Raw genomic sequence first — 16,223 nt, 5'->3', positions numbered from 1 at the left:
CGCTCTGTCTCTGTCTCTCAAAAATAAATTTAAAAATGTTAAAAAAAAAAAAAGTAGGAACTACCCGTCCTTAAAAAAATTCCATAAGAAGAAAGAAAGAACAACTATAGACTGATAGGCTATTTGTAATGCACATGACCTACAAATGATTGCTCTCCAGGATCTAGGAGGAAGCATTGAGAAAAATTAGAAAAATGCAGGCACATCAATGAAAACATTAGCAAAACCAAAACAAACCTGAACAGACAATTCATGGAAGAGAAGAAAATAGATGACACTTAAACACATGAAAAAGTGTCCAGGGCACCTGGAGGGCTCAGTCGGTTTAGCATCTGACTCTTGATTTCAGCTCAGGTCATGATCTCACGGTTAATGGGTTGGAGCCCCGTGTTGGACCCTATGCTGACAGCTTGGATGGAGCCTGCTTGAGATCCTCTCTCTCCTTCTCTCTTTCTGCCTCTCCCTTAATCTCTCTATCTCTCAAAATAATCTTACAAAGTCTTAAGAAAAGAAAAGGTGGCCAATTCATTAATTATCAAGGGCATTGGAAATCAAACCATGGTAAGATACCATTTTCCCCAGATCAGGTCAGGTCAGGAATACAAAACGTCTGATATTGGGGCACCCGGCTGACTCGGTAAGGGGCATGCAACTCATGATCTCAGGGATGTGAATTCAGGCCCCACATTGGGTGTAAAGGTTACTTGGAAATCAAATCTTTTTTTTAAAGGACTCTGATATTACCAAGTATTGGCCAGGATGGAGTAGTAGTAGGTATGTGAGTTGGTATAACAAAATAGCCTGTTTGGAAAATAGTTTGGCAATAGTGAAGTTGAAGATGCCCACATCCTACAAGCCAGCAATTCTATTCCCAGGGACACATTCTAGAAACTCTTCCACAGTTACACAAGTGCTCGTGGCAGCATTGCTTGTAAGAGCCCCCAAACTGGAAGCAACTCCAATGTATGTTGGAGGCGGGGTGGTTAAATGAGTCATGCAATGATGGAATGATCTATCCAATGAGAAGGAAGGAAGGAAAGCTGGCGGGTGAGCATGCCTGGATGTGAAGTATGTAGTCTGGAGCAGACCCTGAAGTCACCAAACATACCTGCGATATGTTTCTACTGACAAAGGTTCAAAACAGGCAAAAGTACAGTGTGAGATTGAAGGATACTGACACACTCATGAAACCATATTTAAAGAGGAAGAGATGGTAAAAATTCAGTCTCGTGCCTGATGGCTCGTGGGGAGCGAAGTTGGTTCGAGAAGGGGAGCGGGTGCTTCTGATGCCCGGGAGTCCATGGGTGTGTGTCGCACACGTCACACCGTTTGCATCTGTATAAAGTGTCTTCAGATGCATCTGAGATGCCTTTACTAGACTTGAATAAGTGTGCTTGATCTTTTCTGGATTTAGTCTCTAAGGTATTGTAGGCTTGTCAGATCCTTAAGACAGACTCTTCTTGGGGGAGATTTTGGGCAACCCCTCCGTGGTGAGCAAAGGTGTAGCTTCATGTGAAGGCTGAATTGGCCGTGTTGTATTTCAAATGGTAGCTCTCACTCAGACATGCAGGCGGCTCCATGCAGGTGTCCTCAGACCACCTTGTGGTCTGATGGCAAGTGCTCAAGTGGGGACAGGACTCGCCCCGCTTTCCTTGGGCAGCCCGGCTGGATACCCTTAACCTGAGTCCCATGATGTTGCTTTCCAGAATCGCAGGACGGCCAAGTCCCTAAGCAGTGGTGCTCTGACCTGGACAAAGAAATTCAGCCTGGACTATTTAGCGCTGGACTTCAATTCTGCGTCACCAGCCCCTATACAGCAGGTAGGAAGGACTTGGTGTCTGAGGATTCCCAGGGGATTCCTTTTCTGTTTAGATTTTTCTGATGATTCAGCCATGCACGTTCTCTTTGGAAAGTCTTAAATGTACAGGTGTGTGGGCATAGGAGGGGTCTGCTTAGGGTGGGAGTTAATAGCACGGTTTGGTTAGACTCTGGGGAGGGGTGACAAGAGCTGACAGTTGGAATCGGAGCCCCTCAGCATAGGCAGTTTGCACTCCTCTGGATAGTATTCTCGTCTGTAAAATGGGGATCGGAAGTACTAAACAGCTAAATATTTTTGAGCAAAGGACGGTCGTGATCTAAACCGTGCCTGACAATGTATGTTGTTTGGGGAGACAAGCAACTTGCCGAACCGCGTAGCCAGTGTGATTCCACTTTGTGTGTGTGTGCAGGGAAAAAAAGTTTGGAAGACTTTCTTTCCCTTTTGCCAAACGAACTCCTGCTTCTCCTTTACCTTGAATTTCATTCCCCAAACCTGAACTCCTATTCCAGAAAAACTGGTCAGAAGGGGGTGCCTCGGTCGGTTTTGGTAGGCCGTGCGATCAAGACAGTCAAGCCCCAGGTCTTAGTGGCCTTTCCTGCTGGTGCTCGTGGGACATCCTCCATCCGGGGCCCCGCTGGGAGAAAGAGACTCTGACTGACGCTCACTGGCCTCCTGGCAGAATCACAGGCTGCCTCTTGTCCCTTCGGGATTGGCACGCGTCACTTCCACTCGTAGGACGCTGGTCAAAGCGAGTCTGATAGCTGGGGTGAAGTAGGAGGGAGTGCAGGAAGAGCGATATTCGAGCATGTACCCAAAGTGTAAAGATTCTGCAGGGAATGACTTGGGAGGAAGGAGCAGCTGATATTTAACCCCGCAATCTACCACCAAAGGGCTGGCATTTTCCTGAATTTTTTGAATTTGATGTAATAAAAATCTGTTTGGTTCTTCCCCTTCAGAAACTCTTCCTTTCAGAAGAGCAAAGAGTGGACTATGTCCAAGTAGATGAACAGAAGACACAAGCCCTCCAGAGCACGAAGCAGGAGTGGACGGATGAGAGGCAATCGAAAGCGTGAGATACGTGCTTGGGCCATGTGTGGGGCAAGGAAGCCCGCGGCTTGCTCTGGGCGTCTTTTGCCAGGGTTGCAGTGATGGTCCATGCAGGCCAGGAATCAGAGAGAGTATGTCACTTCCGCGGACTCGGCCAGAACCTTTGGGAGAGAGGATCTATTCATCTACACCGAATGGGGAGAAGAAAGAAGTGGTCTCCTGGCCCCACCCCCACCCCACCCGTCTCGGCCGTGTCCCTCTCCTACCACATGAGCCCAGAGCCTCCCAGATGCTTAGAGTCGGCTCCATACCCATAAGAGGCGGCCATGGACTGTCATGTAGAAAACTCCATTCAGGCATGGTAGGAACAAGAAAAGCAAGGCTTGGGACAATATTTTTCCCAGAGCTTTTAAGAATCTCTCCAATGGAGCATTTGGAGTATAGATTCGAGCCAGTATTGCTACCAAACAGAATCATTTGACTCTAATGCTTGCAAATTCCGACCTTTCTTCTGTGTTTCCATTGGATCATAAATCATCCTGGCGGAGAGGCTCCTGGAGACCATCTTGTCCCAGGCCCTGCACACATGGTTGAGGAGATCAAACCCAGAGGTGGTGGCAGAGTTTGCATTCCTTACTGCAAAGGCCCCAACAGACGAATCATTTCTGTCCCTAGCGAAAGACAGGTCAAGTGAGAGGGGCAGTGAGTCCTGGGCTCTGTGGTGAGAGTGTCAGAGGACACTAGTGGCGCTAAGGGTGTCATGGCCGAACAGCTGCCTGCGGCTGGGTGTTCCATTGCTGCCAGCCTCTCAGCACGTTTTCACATGCGTTGTCTCATGCCTTCTCAAAAACCTCCGAAGCGAGGCTTGGCAGAGAACGTTGCTCCCACCTGGAAGCAAATGACAGCCAGAAGAGAGAGCAGTGTGCCTGAGATCACTCGCAGAGCCAAGGCCCAGGGTGAGGTCCCCCACAGGCCCGTTCCACCATCTTCCACTGCCTCTGAGGATTTTGATGAGATCTAGGAGTTTGGCCAACCTTGGGGATGTGAAAAACACGTGCAGACACGAGATGAGTCATCATCCCCCCCTCCCTTTCATAGGATTTTGAACAGGTGCCGTTCCTACTTGACAAGTATGCATGCCAAGCTGGCTTTTCTTTGTGTGGTGTTCCAATGGGAGGCCCTAACATAATCGATGGTTACCCTGAGCAATACCTCCTGACCGTCACTGTGAAAGCCATTCTTGGATCATGTGGTCCCTTGCACGGTATTTCCCGCAAACCGGCTGGGGGCGGCAGAAGAATTGTTTGCCACCTCAGGGAAGGCACAAATTGTCTTTGGCTGTCCTATGCTAGCCCTCAGCTTTTGAGTGATAGTTGTGACCAGAAAACAAACAAACGCAACAGAAAAAACTTTAAACAATGAATTCCATTCTCAAATTTCCTGGCGAATTTCTCCCTTCTTCTTTAGTGATGGCTAAGTCCTGAGAGCAAAGGGCACCACTGTGTAGTGAGGACATCGTGTCACTCCCTCCTTTATGGGGCACTGGGGTTCAGGGGGGACAGGTGAAGGTCTCAGTCGGGCGTGGGGTTGTGTTTAATGGCCCTTCCCGATTCTTCCGAGAGCCTGTAGCCAGAAGACAGATGGGAACAAGCGGGAATGAAGCAGATACAGGTCCGCCATTCTGACTGGCATTGCGTCTCACGGAAGGAAGGCTTCAGGGGCAGGCCGGTCTATGGCAGTCAGGCTCGGTCAGGGAAGTTGTAGGCTCTGCTGTGGGGTTTTAGGGCCCAAAATGCCCCAAAGGTAAGTAATGCCAGTCTGGGCTTTTCAGACCGTAGAAGTAATTCTGATGTTCAAAGCAACAGGATCTGGTGACCTCATTTTCTTCCTGGAGTAAGGTGGGGGGGAAATGGTGGAATGCTTTCAATGACATAAGAATCCTCAGTGAGCCCAGATGGAGAAATGCAAGCCCCCCCCCCCGCCCCCTGCGGCCAGCTCCGTGTCACAACACACAGGCCAGAGCCTGTAAGGAGCCATCTTCTTCCCTCTGTGACTTGCAAAGAGTCACAGAGCCTCAGGCAAGAATCCAGGGTGCTGGACTGCCAGTTCTCATAGATGGTAACTTCCTTGTGTGTGGGGCACCTGTCTTTAGATCCCGACAAAGGAGGCTGGTGCAGCAAAATTGTATGCGCAAGTGTCGAGAACCACACCAGACTTGGAATAGATCACAGATACAGTGGAAATTATGTCCGTAGTGAAATGTCATCCGATTGGCCACACACACACAAAACCTCTTTCTACAAAGTATTTCCAGGGAAGTGTTGACTGCACGAAGCAACACACACGACTGGTGTGACTTGTTTGGAAGCCATTAGTGAGGCATTAACAAAAAAGACAACCTCACCCTCCTTTCCAGGATGTGTGTGATTATGTCCGGCTTCAATAAGACTGCTAATGGATGCTTGCCCCAAAGCGCATGACCCGGGGACACAAAGTACAGGTAATTTTGAGCTGATAGCAGCACGTGCTCCTGAGAAAGCACCACGAATGAAAATGCTACTGGCCAAACCCTGTTCTCCTGCTGGGATAAACCGTGTGTAATGGGGCTGTGATTCTGACCAGGGTCTGAGGTTTCAGCGTTGTTTTGTTTTGTTTTGTTTTGTTTTGTTTTTAGTAGAAATGATTGCAGGTACCATTCCGAGTCAAGCACACGTGGCATGTGCGTCCACTGTGCGGGGCACATCTTCCCAGGAGATAGCAGGACATTTGAGCCCACGTTGTTTTCTGCAGTTCCTTTTTGCCTGGTTTTTCTTCCATCTCATTTCTTTAGGAAATTCCTCCAGATCAGGGGTTGTGCAGTGCAGAAGTGGGGGAGGAGCCCCAAGGCCCAGGACACAGCTTGGCCTCAGAGGCACAGAGTCATCCTGTGCAGGCCGATGTCCTAGAGCAAGGACAGGCTGAACTGTGGCCTTTAGATCTGAGTCAAGACAGAAGGCTCCCCTCAGGCCTGGCTTTCTCCTCCCAAGGCCGTCTCCATCCCTGTCAATACCTTCCTTGTACCCACAGTCGTGTTGATCTTAAAACATTCATTATGTTTTTTACTGTTTCATTTCTGGCATTAATAAAAGTCTTATAAGGAAGAACCACACTCAAGTTCTCTCTTACTTATTGAAAATGATGACATCCTATATAAATGCAGAACACATTTCGAAAGCTGCGGATGTGAAGATAGCCTCCATTGCCATTTTCAGCTACAACAAACTTGACCTAGCTCACAGGGAATCGCCTACATCTGGGTTATTTTGTGACAAACACTTGAGCACAGGCGGTTGTAATGAGAACTCCTGCTCAGCCAAAGCACATCTTGACGTCTCTTTTCATCAGAAACCAGCTTCCAACATTAGCGGCAAAATCCGTGACCATCCTTGATAACACGCATAACACGATCTCCATCATCGTTGACCTTATAAAGCAACAGCCCCTAGCACGCTGCTCCCCAGCAGAGGTCTCTTGCACCCCCACCCTCTCTTTCCCCAGGGCTGAGGCTCCCCGCCAGCCTGGGCACTGGCTCTGAGGCATCTTTAAGCCACGAAGTAAGGTGGGGACCACCAGAGCAGTGGGGGCTCAGCTGCAGGGAAGCAGGCCAAAGGCAGAGAGGGGAGAAGAAGCCACATGAAATTCCTTGCCCCTGAGAAGTGTGAGGCCGACGTCATGAATGCGTCTTCCCAACACCCTCTCCAGCCTGAGCCCCTGACCCAGAGAACGGGTGGCCCACAGGGCTGACCTGGGAGGCAGGGGCCGAGAAACCGAAGGGGTGCTTTAACTCTAGGCTCCTTATGCTCTGGCCCCTGTACCAGACCCCTCCCCAAGTTTCCAGCTTTTGAATCCTCCTTTATCTTTCTTGATCTTCAGTTGCATTTGTTGTTATCATTTTCCTACTTTGATTATACCATTTGTTTTGTAAAATAATCTTTTCTTTTTTTGCCAATGAGGGAGTGTGGCTTGGATGCAGGCTGGGCCAGGGGGCCCAATGGGAGAGAGCAGAGCTGAGATGCGGGGCTCCCCCACCACATACATGGCACTTTGCTTATGACCGAGGGATGCTACGGAGTCTCAGGATCGTGAGGGCCTTTCCGATCAAGGGTTCCAGGTCATTGGATGGAGACCCACGTGGGCAATAATCAACCCTGACCCCACTTCGCCATCATATACAAACCGATTCTAGGCAGACCTCAATGGGAAAGGCAGAACAGTGGATTTGAGGTGTTCCCTCTGCTGTGTCAGATCCATTATACATCTATCCATCACTGTTGCTTTGGTCTTTGTTTCATGGTCAAAACCTCTATTTTAAAGTGTTTTATTTTTTTTTAATGTTTTATTTCTTTTTGAGAGGGAGAGAGAGAGGGAGACAAAGGATCACAAGCAGGCTCTGCACTGGCAGCGCAGAGCCTGACACGGGGCTTGAACTCACAAACCGTGAGATCATGAGCTGATACCAAGAGTCGAATGCTCAACCGACTGAGCCACCCAGGTGATCCCCCAAGAGTTTCATTTCAACGAGAGTTTGTTTGCCTTCATGTAAAAGAACAACCTAATTATTTTACGTCTATCTTGAAATCTTAAATTATTTCAATTTTTTGTTCTTCAATCTGAGACTTAATTCATTTTCCTGTTCTATGGTGATAGAAGTCAGAATAGTGGCTACCTCTATTGGGGAGGTTATTATTGATTGAAAAGGGGCAGAAGAGAACTTTCTGGAATGATGGAAATGTTCTGTATCTTAATTCAGGTGGTGGTTCTATGGATGTATACATAATGTAAAAACTTACCGCTCTGTGAATGTAATATCTGTACCTTTTACGGCATGTAAATTATACCTCAACAAGCCAGTTAGCATGAAGGAAAATACAGAAACTCCAAGAGAATTAAAAAGTTAGTGTAAGAAACACAACCGTAAAACATACTGGAAGCAACTACAGGAAAACCATTTATTATCTTGGGTGTGGAGGACCTTCAGAAGCAAGGCAAGACACAAGCGAAGGAAATACTTCTTTCTGTTGAAAATTCCATTTAATTCACAACACGTGGTGGCCACGGGCTACAGAACAGGTGCTCTTAGATTTAATTTTTTTTAATGTTTTTATTTAGTTTTGAAGGAAGGAGAGAGACAGAGCATGAACGGGGGAGGAGCAGAGAGAGAGGGAGACACAGAGTCCGAAGCAGGCTCCAGGCTCTGAGCCGTCAGCACAGAGCCCGACGCGGGGCTGGAACACACACACTGTGAGATCACGACCTGAGCCGAAGCCGGACGCTCAATCGACGGAGCCACCCAGGCGCCCCGGAACAGGTGCTCTTGTAGGCGCTTCTGATACGTGGCAGCAAAACAGAGGTCCCTCTCCCTCAGGGGCTCACGTTCTGGCAGGATGTGGTGGGCTCTGTGGGTGGCCTGCCTCAATCCTCCAGGACCCCTTCCCTTTCTGGGGTGCCCCTCTCTGGCCACGATGCACTTTGCTGCCAACAGCTGCCACCCGGGCCCCCGTCTCAGAGGAAACCCTGCAGGCAGTTACTGGGGCCAGTTCACGTGCAAGAGCAGAGAGCTGGCCACACCTCAGAACGGACTCTCCCCGCTCACCCCCGTGCAAAGGACAGCATTCCAAGTTGCCAGCTCCTTACCTCATGTGGGGACAAAGTCTAAGTCGAAATTACACTCCAGAGTTCCCCAGAGGGATCTGGCAGAACTTTCCCCCTCTGTGATCACCCCCTCTCTGGATTCTTGTCCTTCCCATGCCACTTTCCCAGCTACCCTGGTCTCAGGCTTTGGCGAACCCAGTTGGAGTACAATGAATTCTGAAACACGGTCACAGACTTGGAGAGACACTTCCCACCCCACTTGCTCCTCCAGAACCTAGGCATTCCACATTAAGAGATGGAGTCGACGCTCCCCACCCCTAGAAGCTGGGGAGGAGCGGGCAATGGCTAACCACCTTGGCAAATACAGCAGAGCAGAGGAGGCGCCATGATGTCTGAGGCTGGGCCATACGACATGATCGAGCTTCTGCTTGGTGCCCTCTGGGGACGTGCACCCTTGGAACCCAGCCATCGTGCTGTGAGGAGACACACCACATGGAAAAGAACCAAGGCCTTTGGCCCTCAGAATGTGTGTGACTGAGGCCTCCTGGAAGCAGATTGCTGTAGCCCTAAATTTAGGAACCACCGCCGCTGTCCCACGGGGTACACATGAGCCTGACCCCCAGCGACTGCCCAGATAGGAGATGTGTGTGCAAAGTAAATTGTTGTTGGTTTGTCACTAAGTTTGCATGTGGTTGTTACGTAACAGTAGTTGCTAGACCACTAACCCAAGAGAGGTGAGACAGGAAATGATAACAATAAACTTGTATATTATAGTCTATCTTAGAAGGTAGTGAATGGTATGGAAAAGAAAAAGTGCAGTGTGAAAGCAGCTACTTGTGTGTGGGTCGGTGGGGGCCAGCTGCGTGAGTACGTAGGGTGAGAATGTGAGATTTGAGAAGACTTGGAGATGAGGGACTAAGCCGTGAGCTGCGTGTGGGAGAGTATTCAGGCAGGGAGAGCAGAGCCCTAATTCAGGAAACCTGGGATGTTGAAGACACAGCCAAGAAGCTTTTTGGCCAATGGTAAGACTTTTGGTTTATGTTCCTGGGGAGAATGGAGCCAGTGAAGGGAACCGAGCAGGTCAGGCATGCAATCGGACTTAAACTTCGAAAGCAAGGATCACTGTAGATTAACTCAGAGATGTTGATAATAGAGTATATAGGAGGGATAAGACGATGATCAGGGGGAGCAGGGGGCAGGTCATTACACTCAGAGACACAAAAAGCTAACCGCTTGGAGCAGGGTGGCATCAGTAGAAGGGGTGACGTGTGATCATATTCTAAACAATTTGGATAGAAACAATCTGCTGAGGGACTCGATGGGAGCCAGGAGAGGAAGAGGAGTCAAGAAGGATTCCTGGGTTTTTCACCTAAGCAACTTGAACAATGAGGTCAAGACACCAAAACGAGGTTAGACTGGGTGGAAAAGTGCTGTGAGGATCAGGAGGCAGAGACACAGACTTTCTGCGAAACACCCGGACCTCCCTTAGAAACCGAGAAACACTTTGGAGAAGCTCTCGGACCTTTCTGGAGGGGGGAGGCTTGGAGCTGAGGTACAACGGAATGCACGTGGGGAGATCCACGTGTGTAGATTTGTGTGTCCGCTTGGCAGCTGGATACAGGAGTCTGCAGTGTGGGCAAATGTCTGCGATGAAGATACGAATCGGGGACCCAGGACACGGCCCGGAGAGCCCCGAGCCTGCACGAGCTCGCCACGGGCAGCCGAGAGCCGGTATAGGGGGACAAGTGGCCCACGCACCGAGCCCTGGGGTCCTGGGACACTCCGAGGTGGCAGAGCGGAGAGCGAGCCGGCGGCAGAGACTGAGGAGGGGAGGGAGGGACCCTAAGACTGCAGGGTGGCCTCCTGGAACAGGAGTGAGCCTTGCACGCCCGCACACACACCTACCCACCCACCCACCCACACACACACACACACAGGGGGCAGGAAGGAGGTGGTCAGGAGGGAAGAGAGAGTGATCCTCTCCCCGGGGTGCTGCTGATGGTCAAGGGCGATGAGGCCCTAGAATGCTCACTGTGTTTGACAGCGAGATCCTGGAGACCTGCAAAGACAGGGTCGGGTGTGGGGTGAGGGTCAGGAGGGGTCGAGGAAGTCAGGTGCAGGGTGGGAGTTGGGAGGGGACAGGGAGATGGGATGTGAGGTGTGGTTCCGGAGGGGACGGGGAGACCAGGTGCGAGGTGGAGTCAGGAGGCGATGAGGAGATGGGGTACGGGGTGCAGGGTGGGGGTCAGGAGGAGACGGGAAGATTTGGCAAGGGGTGCAGGCTGGAGGTCTGGAGGGGATAAGGAACTCGGGTGCGGGGTGGGGGTGTGTGTCAGGAGGACACAGGAATGTCAGGTGCGGGGTGGCAGTCGGGAGGGGACCAGGAAGTTGGGTGGGGGGTGGGGGTCAGGAGGAGTCAGGAAGATCGGGTGCTCGGTAGGGTTGGGGGTCAGGAGTGGATGAGGAGGTCAGGGGAGGAGTAGGGGTCAGGACGGGACAGGGAGGTCGGGTATGGGATGAGGGTCAGGAGGGAATGGGAGGTTGGGTGCAGATTCCGGATCGGGAGTGGATGGGGATTTGGGGTGTGGGGTGGGGGCCAGGTGGGGCGGGGAGGTTGAGTGGGCAGTGGGGGTCAAGAGGATGGCGGAGGTTGGATGTGGGGTAGGGTGGGGGTCAGGAGGACACAGGAATATCAGGTGTGGGGTGGGAGTCACGAGTGTCCAGCAAGGTGGGTGGAGGGGTGGGTGTGAGGAGGAGTCATGGAGATCGGGTGCCAGGTAGGGGTGGGGATCAGGATTGGATGGGGAGGTGGGGTGTGGCGGGGGGGTCAGGGGGTGAGAGGGAGATCGGATTCAGGGTAAGAGTCAGGAGGGGACGGGGAATTCAGGTGCAGGGTGGCGGTGGGGGACAAGAGAGAACGAAGTGATCGGGTGCTTGGCAGGAGTGGGGGTCAGGAGGGGACGCAGAGGTTGGGTGCAGATTCCAGGTCAGTAGCAGATGGGGAGATCAGGTGTGGGGTTGGGGTTCAGGAGGGGATGGGGCTTGGGTGCGGGGTGGGGTCAGGACGGACCGGGAAATTCGGGTGTCGGGTGGGGGTAAGGAAGGGACCAGGTGATCGGGTGCGGGGTGTCAGTGGGAGTCAGGAGGGGATGGCGAGATTGGGCGCAGGGTGGGGGTCAGGTGGGATCTGGAGGTTGGGTGCAGATTCCGGATCGGGAGTGGATGGGGATTTGGGGTGCGGGGTGGGGGTCAGCAGGGGACGTGGATGTTGAGTGCAGGGTGGGGTCAGGAGGGGCCGGGAAATTCGGGTGTCGGGTGGGGGTCAGGATGGGACAAGGTGATCGGGTGCGGGGTGCAGATGGGGGTCCGGAGGGGATGGCGACATTGGGAGTGGGGTGGGGTCGGGGGGGACCTGGAGGTTGGGTCCAGATTCCGGATCAGGAGAGGATGGGGAATTGGGTGCGGGGTGGGGGTCAGGAGGGGACCTGGAGGTTGGGTCCAGATTCCGGGTCAGTAGGGGACGCGGAGATCAGGTGCGGGGTTGGGGTTCAGGAGGGGATGGGGAGATGGGGTGTGGGCCAGGAAGGGACGGGGCGTTTGGGGACAGCGGGTCCAGCCCACTCCCGGGAAGGGCCGCACTGTGGCCGCCGAGCAGAGAAGGCGGTGGCTTCGGGGTGGCCAAGTCGCAGCGTGGGCAGAGGTGGGGGGCTGCAGCCCTTCCCACGTGCCGGGGACCCGCAGAGAGCGGGGTGCGTGGACGCAGGAGGGACAAAAGAGCTCAGGCAGGGGAGGACGGCTTGGCCACGGAGGGAGCGGCCCCTCCTCGCCAGCCCGGCTCCGGGGGGACCCTCCTCCCCAGCCCGGCTCCGGGGGGGCCCTCCTCCCCCAGGTCCTCACCGCTCTGGACCGAGACGCCTCCTGTCGGAAGCATAAGTTGCGGCAAAAACTGGAACAGATCATCAGCCTCGTGTCCGGCAACAGCTAAGGGTGGCGGAACCGGCGAGGAGGGGGCGTCCCAGGCCTGAGGTGACCTCGGGGCCGAGCCCTGGATCGGGTGGCACGGGGGCGGGGATGGGGTGGTCACCGGTCTCTCGTGCCCTGCGCACACCCCGGCCCCCTTCATTAGTGCCTTTCTTTGGGCCCTGCGTGGGGGCGGTGGTGACAGGACCAAGGGTCCTGACCCTGGCAGCACCAATATCCCCGCCCTCCTACCCTCGTGCCCCCGGGTCGTGCCAGCCCCCGCCCCCTCTTCCTGTTTATACCCCCAACCACCTATTTATTTAATTTATCTGCACCTCACCGTGTCCGTCTGTCACCACGTGCCCCTTCTCTGGGATGTGGACAACCTCACGCCCCTTCTGTCCTTGGGTCGTCCTGGCTCCCTGGTGGCACGGTCAGCCTCGGCCTCGCCTCTGGCACCTGCCCCTGGCCGTGGCCGGCCCCGCCGGGTCCGAGCAGGGGCCCCCGACACCAGCAGCACTTGATGGCGAGGAGGGGGGCGCCCAGGGTGAGGCGGCGAAGCCATCCCCAGACTGTGCCTGCGCCCGGGGGTCTCCCCGCGGCTGGGTCCCGGCATCCCCTCCGGACCTCTCGGGGGTCGGACCGTACCTTTCTCGGGCGCCCTGTCCCCAGCACCTGGGGAGCTATGAGCGGGTTCGTGCCAGGGCCCCACGTGGGCCTGGGGGCTCTGGAAGTCTCCTTCTCCAGGCCCGAGCGCCCAGCTTCCTCGGCGTGGTGCCCGCTCAGCCCGGACCCCTCACCCCCCGCTGCCCTGTCCTGCGCCCGCCCCGAGTGGCCGAGGCGGCAGTGCCTTACCCCTCTGTTCCCTCTTCCCCCTCCGAGGGATCTGGCCCCGGCGCGTGGTCCCGGAAACCCAGCTGTCCCCTCTGTTTTGGCATGAGCTTCTTTGTCGTTGTTCCTGGAACCTTGTTTCTGAATTAAACGTCGGGAAAACGGTGGCAGTGTGTGGCAGGTGGGTGGTCGGCGAGCAGGGAAGCAGGTGGGGAGGCTGTTGGACTCTGGAGGAGCTGGGCTCCCTTTATGGGAGGAAGGGTGACCCGTTGCAGGGGTCCCGCGCATCTGAGGAGGTCCAGGGCCACGTCCGATCCGTGCCAGCAAACCCCGGTGGCTCTCCCGTCAAGATCCAGCCGGAACCCGTTCCCTTCTCCCCACCTCCACTGGCCGCAGCCTGGGGGTCTCTCGCCTGCGTGCCAGTCTCCCCACTTCTGTCCTGCCTGCCCTCGTCCCCTTCCCAGCGCAGCAGGCACTGGGAACCTGATAAGACGTAAGCTGCATCCCGTCCCGCTCCGTTCAAGACTCCCTAGGGTCATCGACAGCACCCAAGCTCCTTCGTGTCCCACGACGCTTTACTGCCGCAGGTGCACCTCCATGCTGACGGGCCCACCTGCTTCTTACCCCCCGACACCTGTGAAAGTAATGCAGGTGGGGAGAGCGTGGGACGCAACCTTAAGGAGAGCGGCCAGGAATGCTATTTGAGTGGGCCAGATGGAACCCCGGGGGACGAGAGGTCCAGGCAGGGAAGAGGCAGTGCAAGGGTCCTGAGGCAGGCCTGGGCCTGGTGTGTGTGTTTCAGAGAAGGGAGGAGGCCAGTGTGGCTGGATCCGAGTGAGCAAGGTGGAGAGGGGAGGGAAGGAGGCCGTGGAAGATGCGGGCCGGATCACATCTGACGCCGCGGGGCCGCGGGGCAGGGCTCTGGCTCGTCTCTGGGAGGGGAGCCCGGGGACGCGTTGGAATCGACTTGTTTTGTGACCTGACTGACGTGTTAAGGCCGCCCGGCACCTTCAGCAGTCCGTCTGTGGGGCCAGGGCGGTGGCCTAACTCTGGGCTTTGCTGGGAGAGGGAGGGAGGCTCACACTAAGTTCCGGTCTCTCGACGATCTGGCCCCACAATTCCGGGCCAGTCTTGGGAGCCCTATCCGGAAAGGGTGGGTCCCAGTGCCCCTTCTCTTTGTCCCTTTCCTCCAGCTGCCCCTTGCAGTCCCTCCCCTCCCTCTCTGGACTCTTACCCACAGAAGACTCTACCACCATACGGCTTGAAGGCCTACCAGCTAGGAGCCAATGCCTTTGTAAACTTAAAGAGCCCGGTTTCTCTGTTAAAAGAAGGGAGAGCCACGTTCTCAGGGGAAGTGACAAGAAAACCTACGGTTCCTCAAGTCAATAAAGGACAAGACTTTTCTGTTGCAAGTGAAGAAAGACAAAAAGAAAAGCAATAAAAAGTATTCACGACGGGGGTGCCTGGGTGGCTCAGTCGGTTGAGGGTCTGACTTCGGCTCAGGTCACGATCTCACAGTTCGTGGGTTTGAGCCCTGCGTCGAGCTCTGTGCCGACAGCTCAGAGCCTGCAGTCTGCCTCAGATTCTGTGTCTCCCTCTCTGTCTCTCTGCCCCTTCCGCGCTCACGCTGTCTCTGTCTTGCTCTCAAACACTAAATAAAAGCATTCAAACAAAAGAGAAAGAAGAAAGAAAGAAGAAAGAAAGAAAGAAGAAAGAAAGAAAGAAAGAAAGAAAAAAAGGATTCATGTTGGCTTAACCAAAGGGAGAGTTTCTGGATGTGTGTAACTGAACGATCGTGGCGGGGGCGGGGGGCGGGTAGTTCTGTCTTCAGGCATGGCTGGATCCAGGATTTGGTTCTCTGCCATGTGCCTTCCTGCTCTTGCTTCCCATCTGTCCAGTGTCAGCCTGTTCCCTCCCCCCGCCCCCGTAGCCCCGGCAAGGCCGGAAAGGAACGAACCAAAACCGTGTTTGCTTACAGAGATCATGACCATGCATGTAGAAACTCCGAGGGAACCCTCGTGAGGCTAGCACTCCTGTTTAGCGAGGTTCCAAGACACAAGCTACTCAGAGGGAGCTAACCACCCCCCACCCCGCCCCCAAACCCGTAGCCACTTGTGGCACCACTCCCTTGCTCATCGGAAACAAGGCCAGTAAGCCCCAAAATTCCTATTCTAGTGTTTCCGTGCTTATTTCCCTGGTACAAAAGGAGTCTTCTACTTCGGTAGGAAGCCACCCTACTGGTTGGTGATGCGGGGAGACCAGACTTCTGGCGGCGGGGCGCCTTTTCCGGAGAGCACTTGTGTGCCGAGAAGCTATAGAACGCGGGAATTCTACCTCTTGGAAACGATCTGAAGGAAGTAACTGTTCGCACAAAGACTTCTGTTCAAGAATCCCATTGACTCACACGACCCGACTGCTCAACATTATGTAATAATACATTTGTGAGTCTCGTGGGTAACAGTTTTTGAAGAGTTTTTAGGGAGTGGGAAAGCTAGTACGTTCAACGGGGAAAAACAAAAACAAAACAAAACAAAACAAAAAAAGGATCCGGAGAAAAGTTAACGCTAAACTGGAAAATGCATACGTTATACGTTGTTATCCATTTAACGGGTAAATACAACTAGGAACGTATTCCAAAACATCAGCAGTATTTACCGCTGAATACAGGACCTGATTTTCCCCTCCCTGAGTCGTCTTCGATAAGCTTGGGCTGCTGGACTACGATTCCCAGAACCTCCCTTCCAACACCAGAACAAAGGTAAGAAAATGTGGAGGCGCAGGAACCGAGAAGAAACTCGGACACAAAAGAGTAGCTCAGTTTCATGTTGTGCAGTAACAAACACGTAAGCGCCCGTCCCTCCGGGCGCAGGGAAGGAACTGAAGTGGGCCAAGAGCCACCGAGGCCCGGACCTGCAGAACGTTAGACCCCCGATAA

General features: G+C 53.8%; 1 protein-coding gene across 2 annotated transcripts in view; it reads left to right on the top strand.

Moving 5' to 3' along the window:
* GAB3 (GRB2 associated binding protein 3) overlaps positions 1–6,014 on the top strand; it is a 79,903-nt gene extending 73,889 nt beyond the window's left edge. For both annotated transcript variants that reach the window (XM_030305166.1, XM_030305167.1), the window contains exons 9-10: positions 1,707–1,820; positions 2,776–6,014. In XM_030305166.1, the coding sequence (XP_030161026.1) occupies positions 1,707–1,820; positions 2,776–2,892 (231 nt within the window). In that variant the 3' untranslated portion in view covers positions 2,893–6,014. The remainder of the gene's footprint in view (positions 1–1,706; positions 1,821–2,775) is intronic.
* Positions 6,015–16,223: the final 10,209 nt, after the last annotated feature.

This window comes from Lynx canadensis, chromosome X, assembly GCF_007474595.2.
Source record: "Lynx canadensis isolate LIC74 chromosome X, mLynCan4.pri.v2, whole genome shotgun sequence".
NCBI classification, from domain to species: Eukaryota; Metazoa; Chordata; class Mammalia; order Carnivora; family Felidae; genus Lynx; species Lynx canadensis.
The sequence above is the reverse complement of the archived record's forward strand: the minus strand, read 5'-3'. Positions and strand labels throughout refer to the sequence as shown.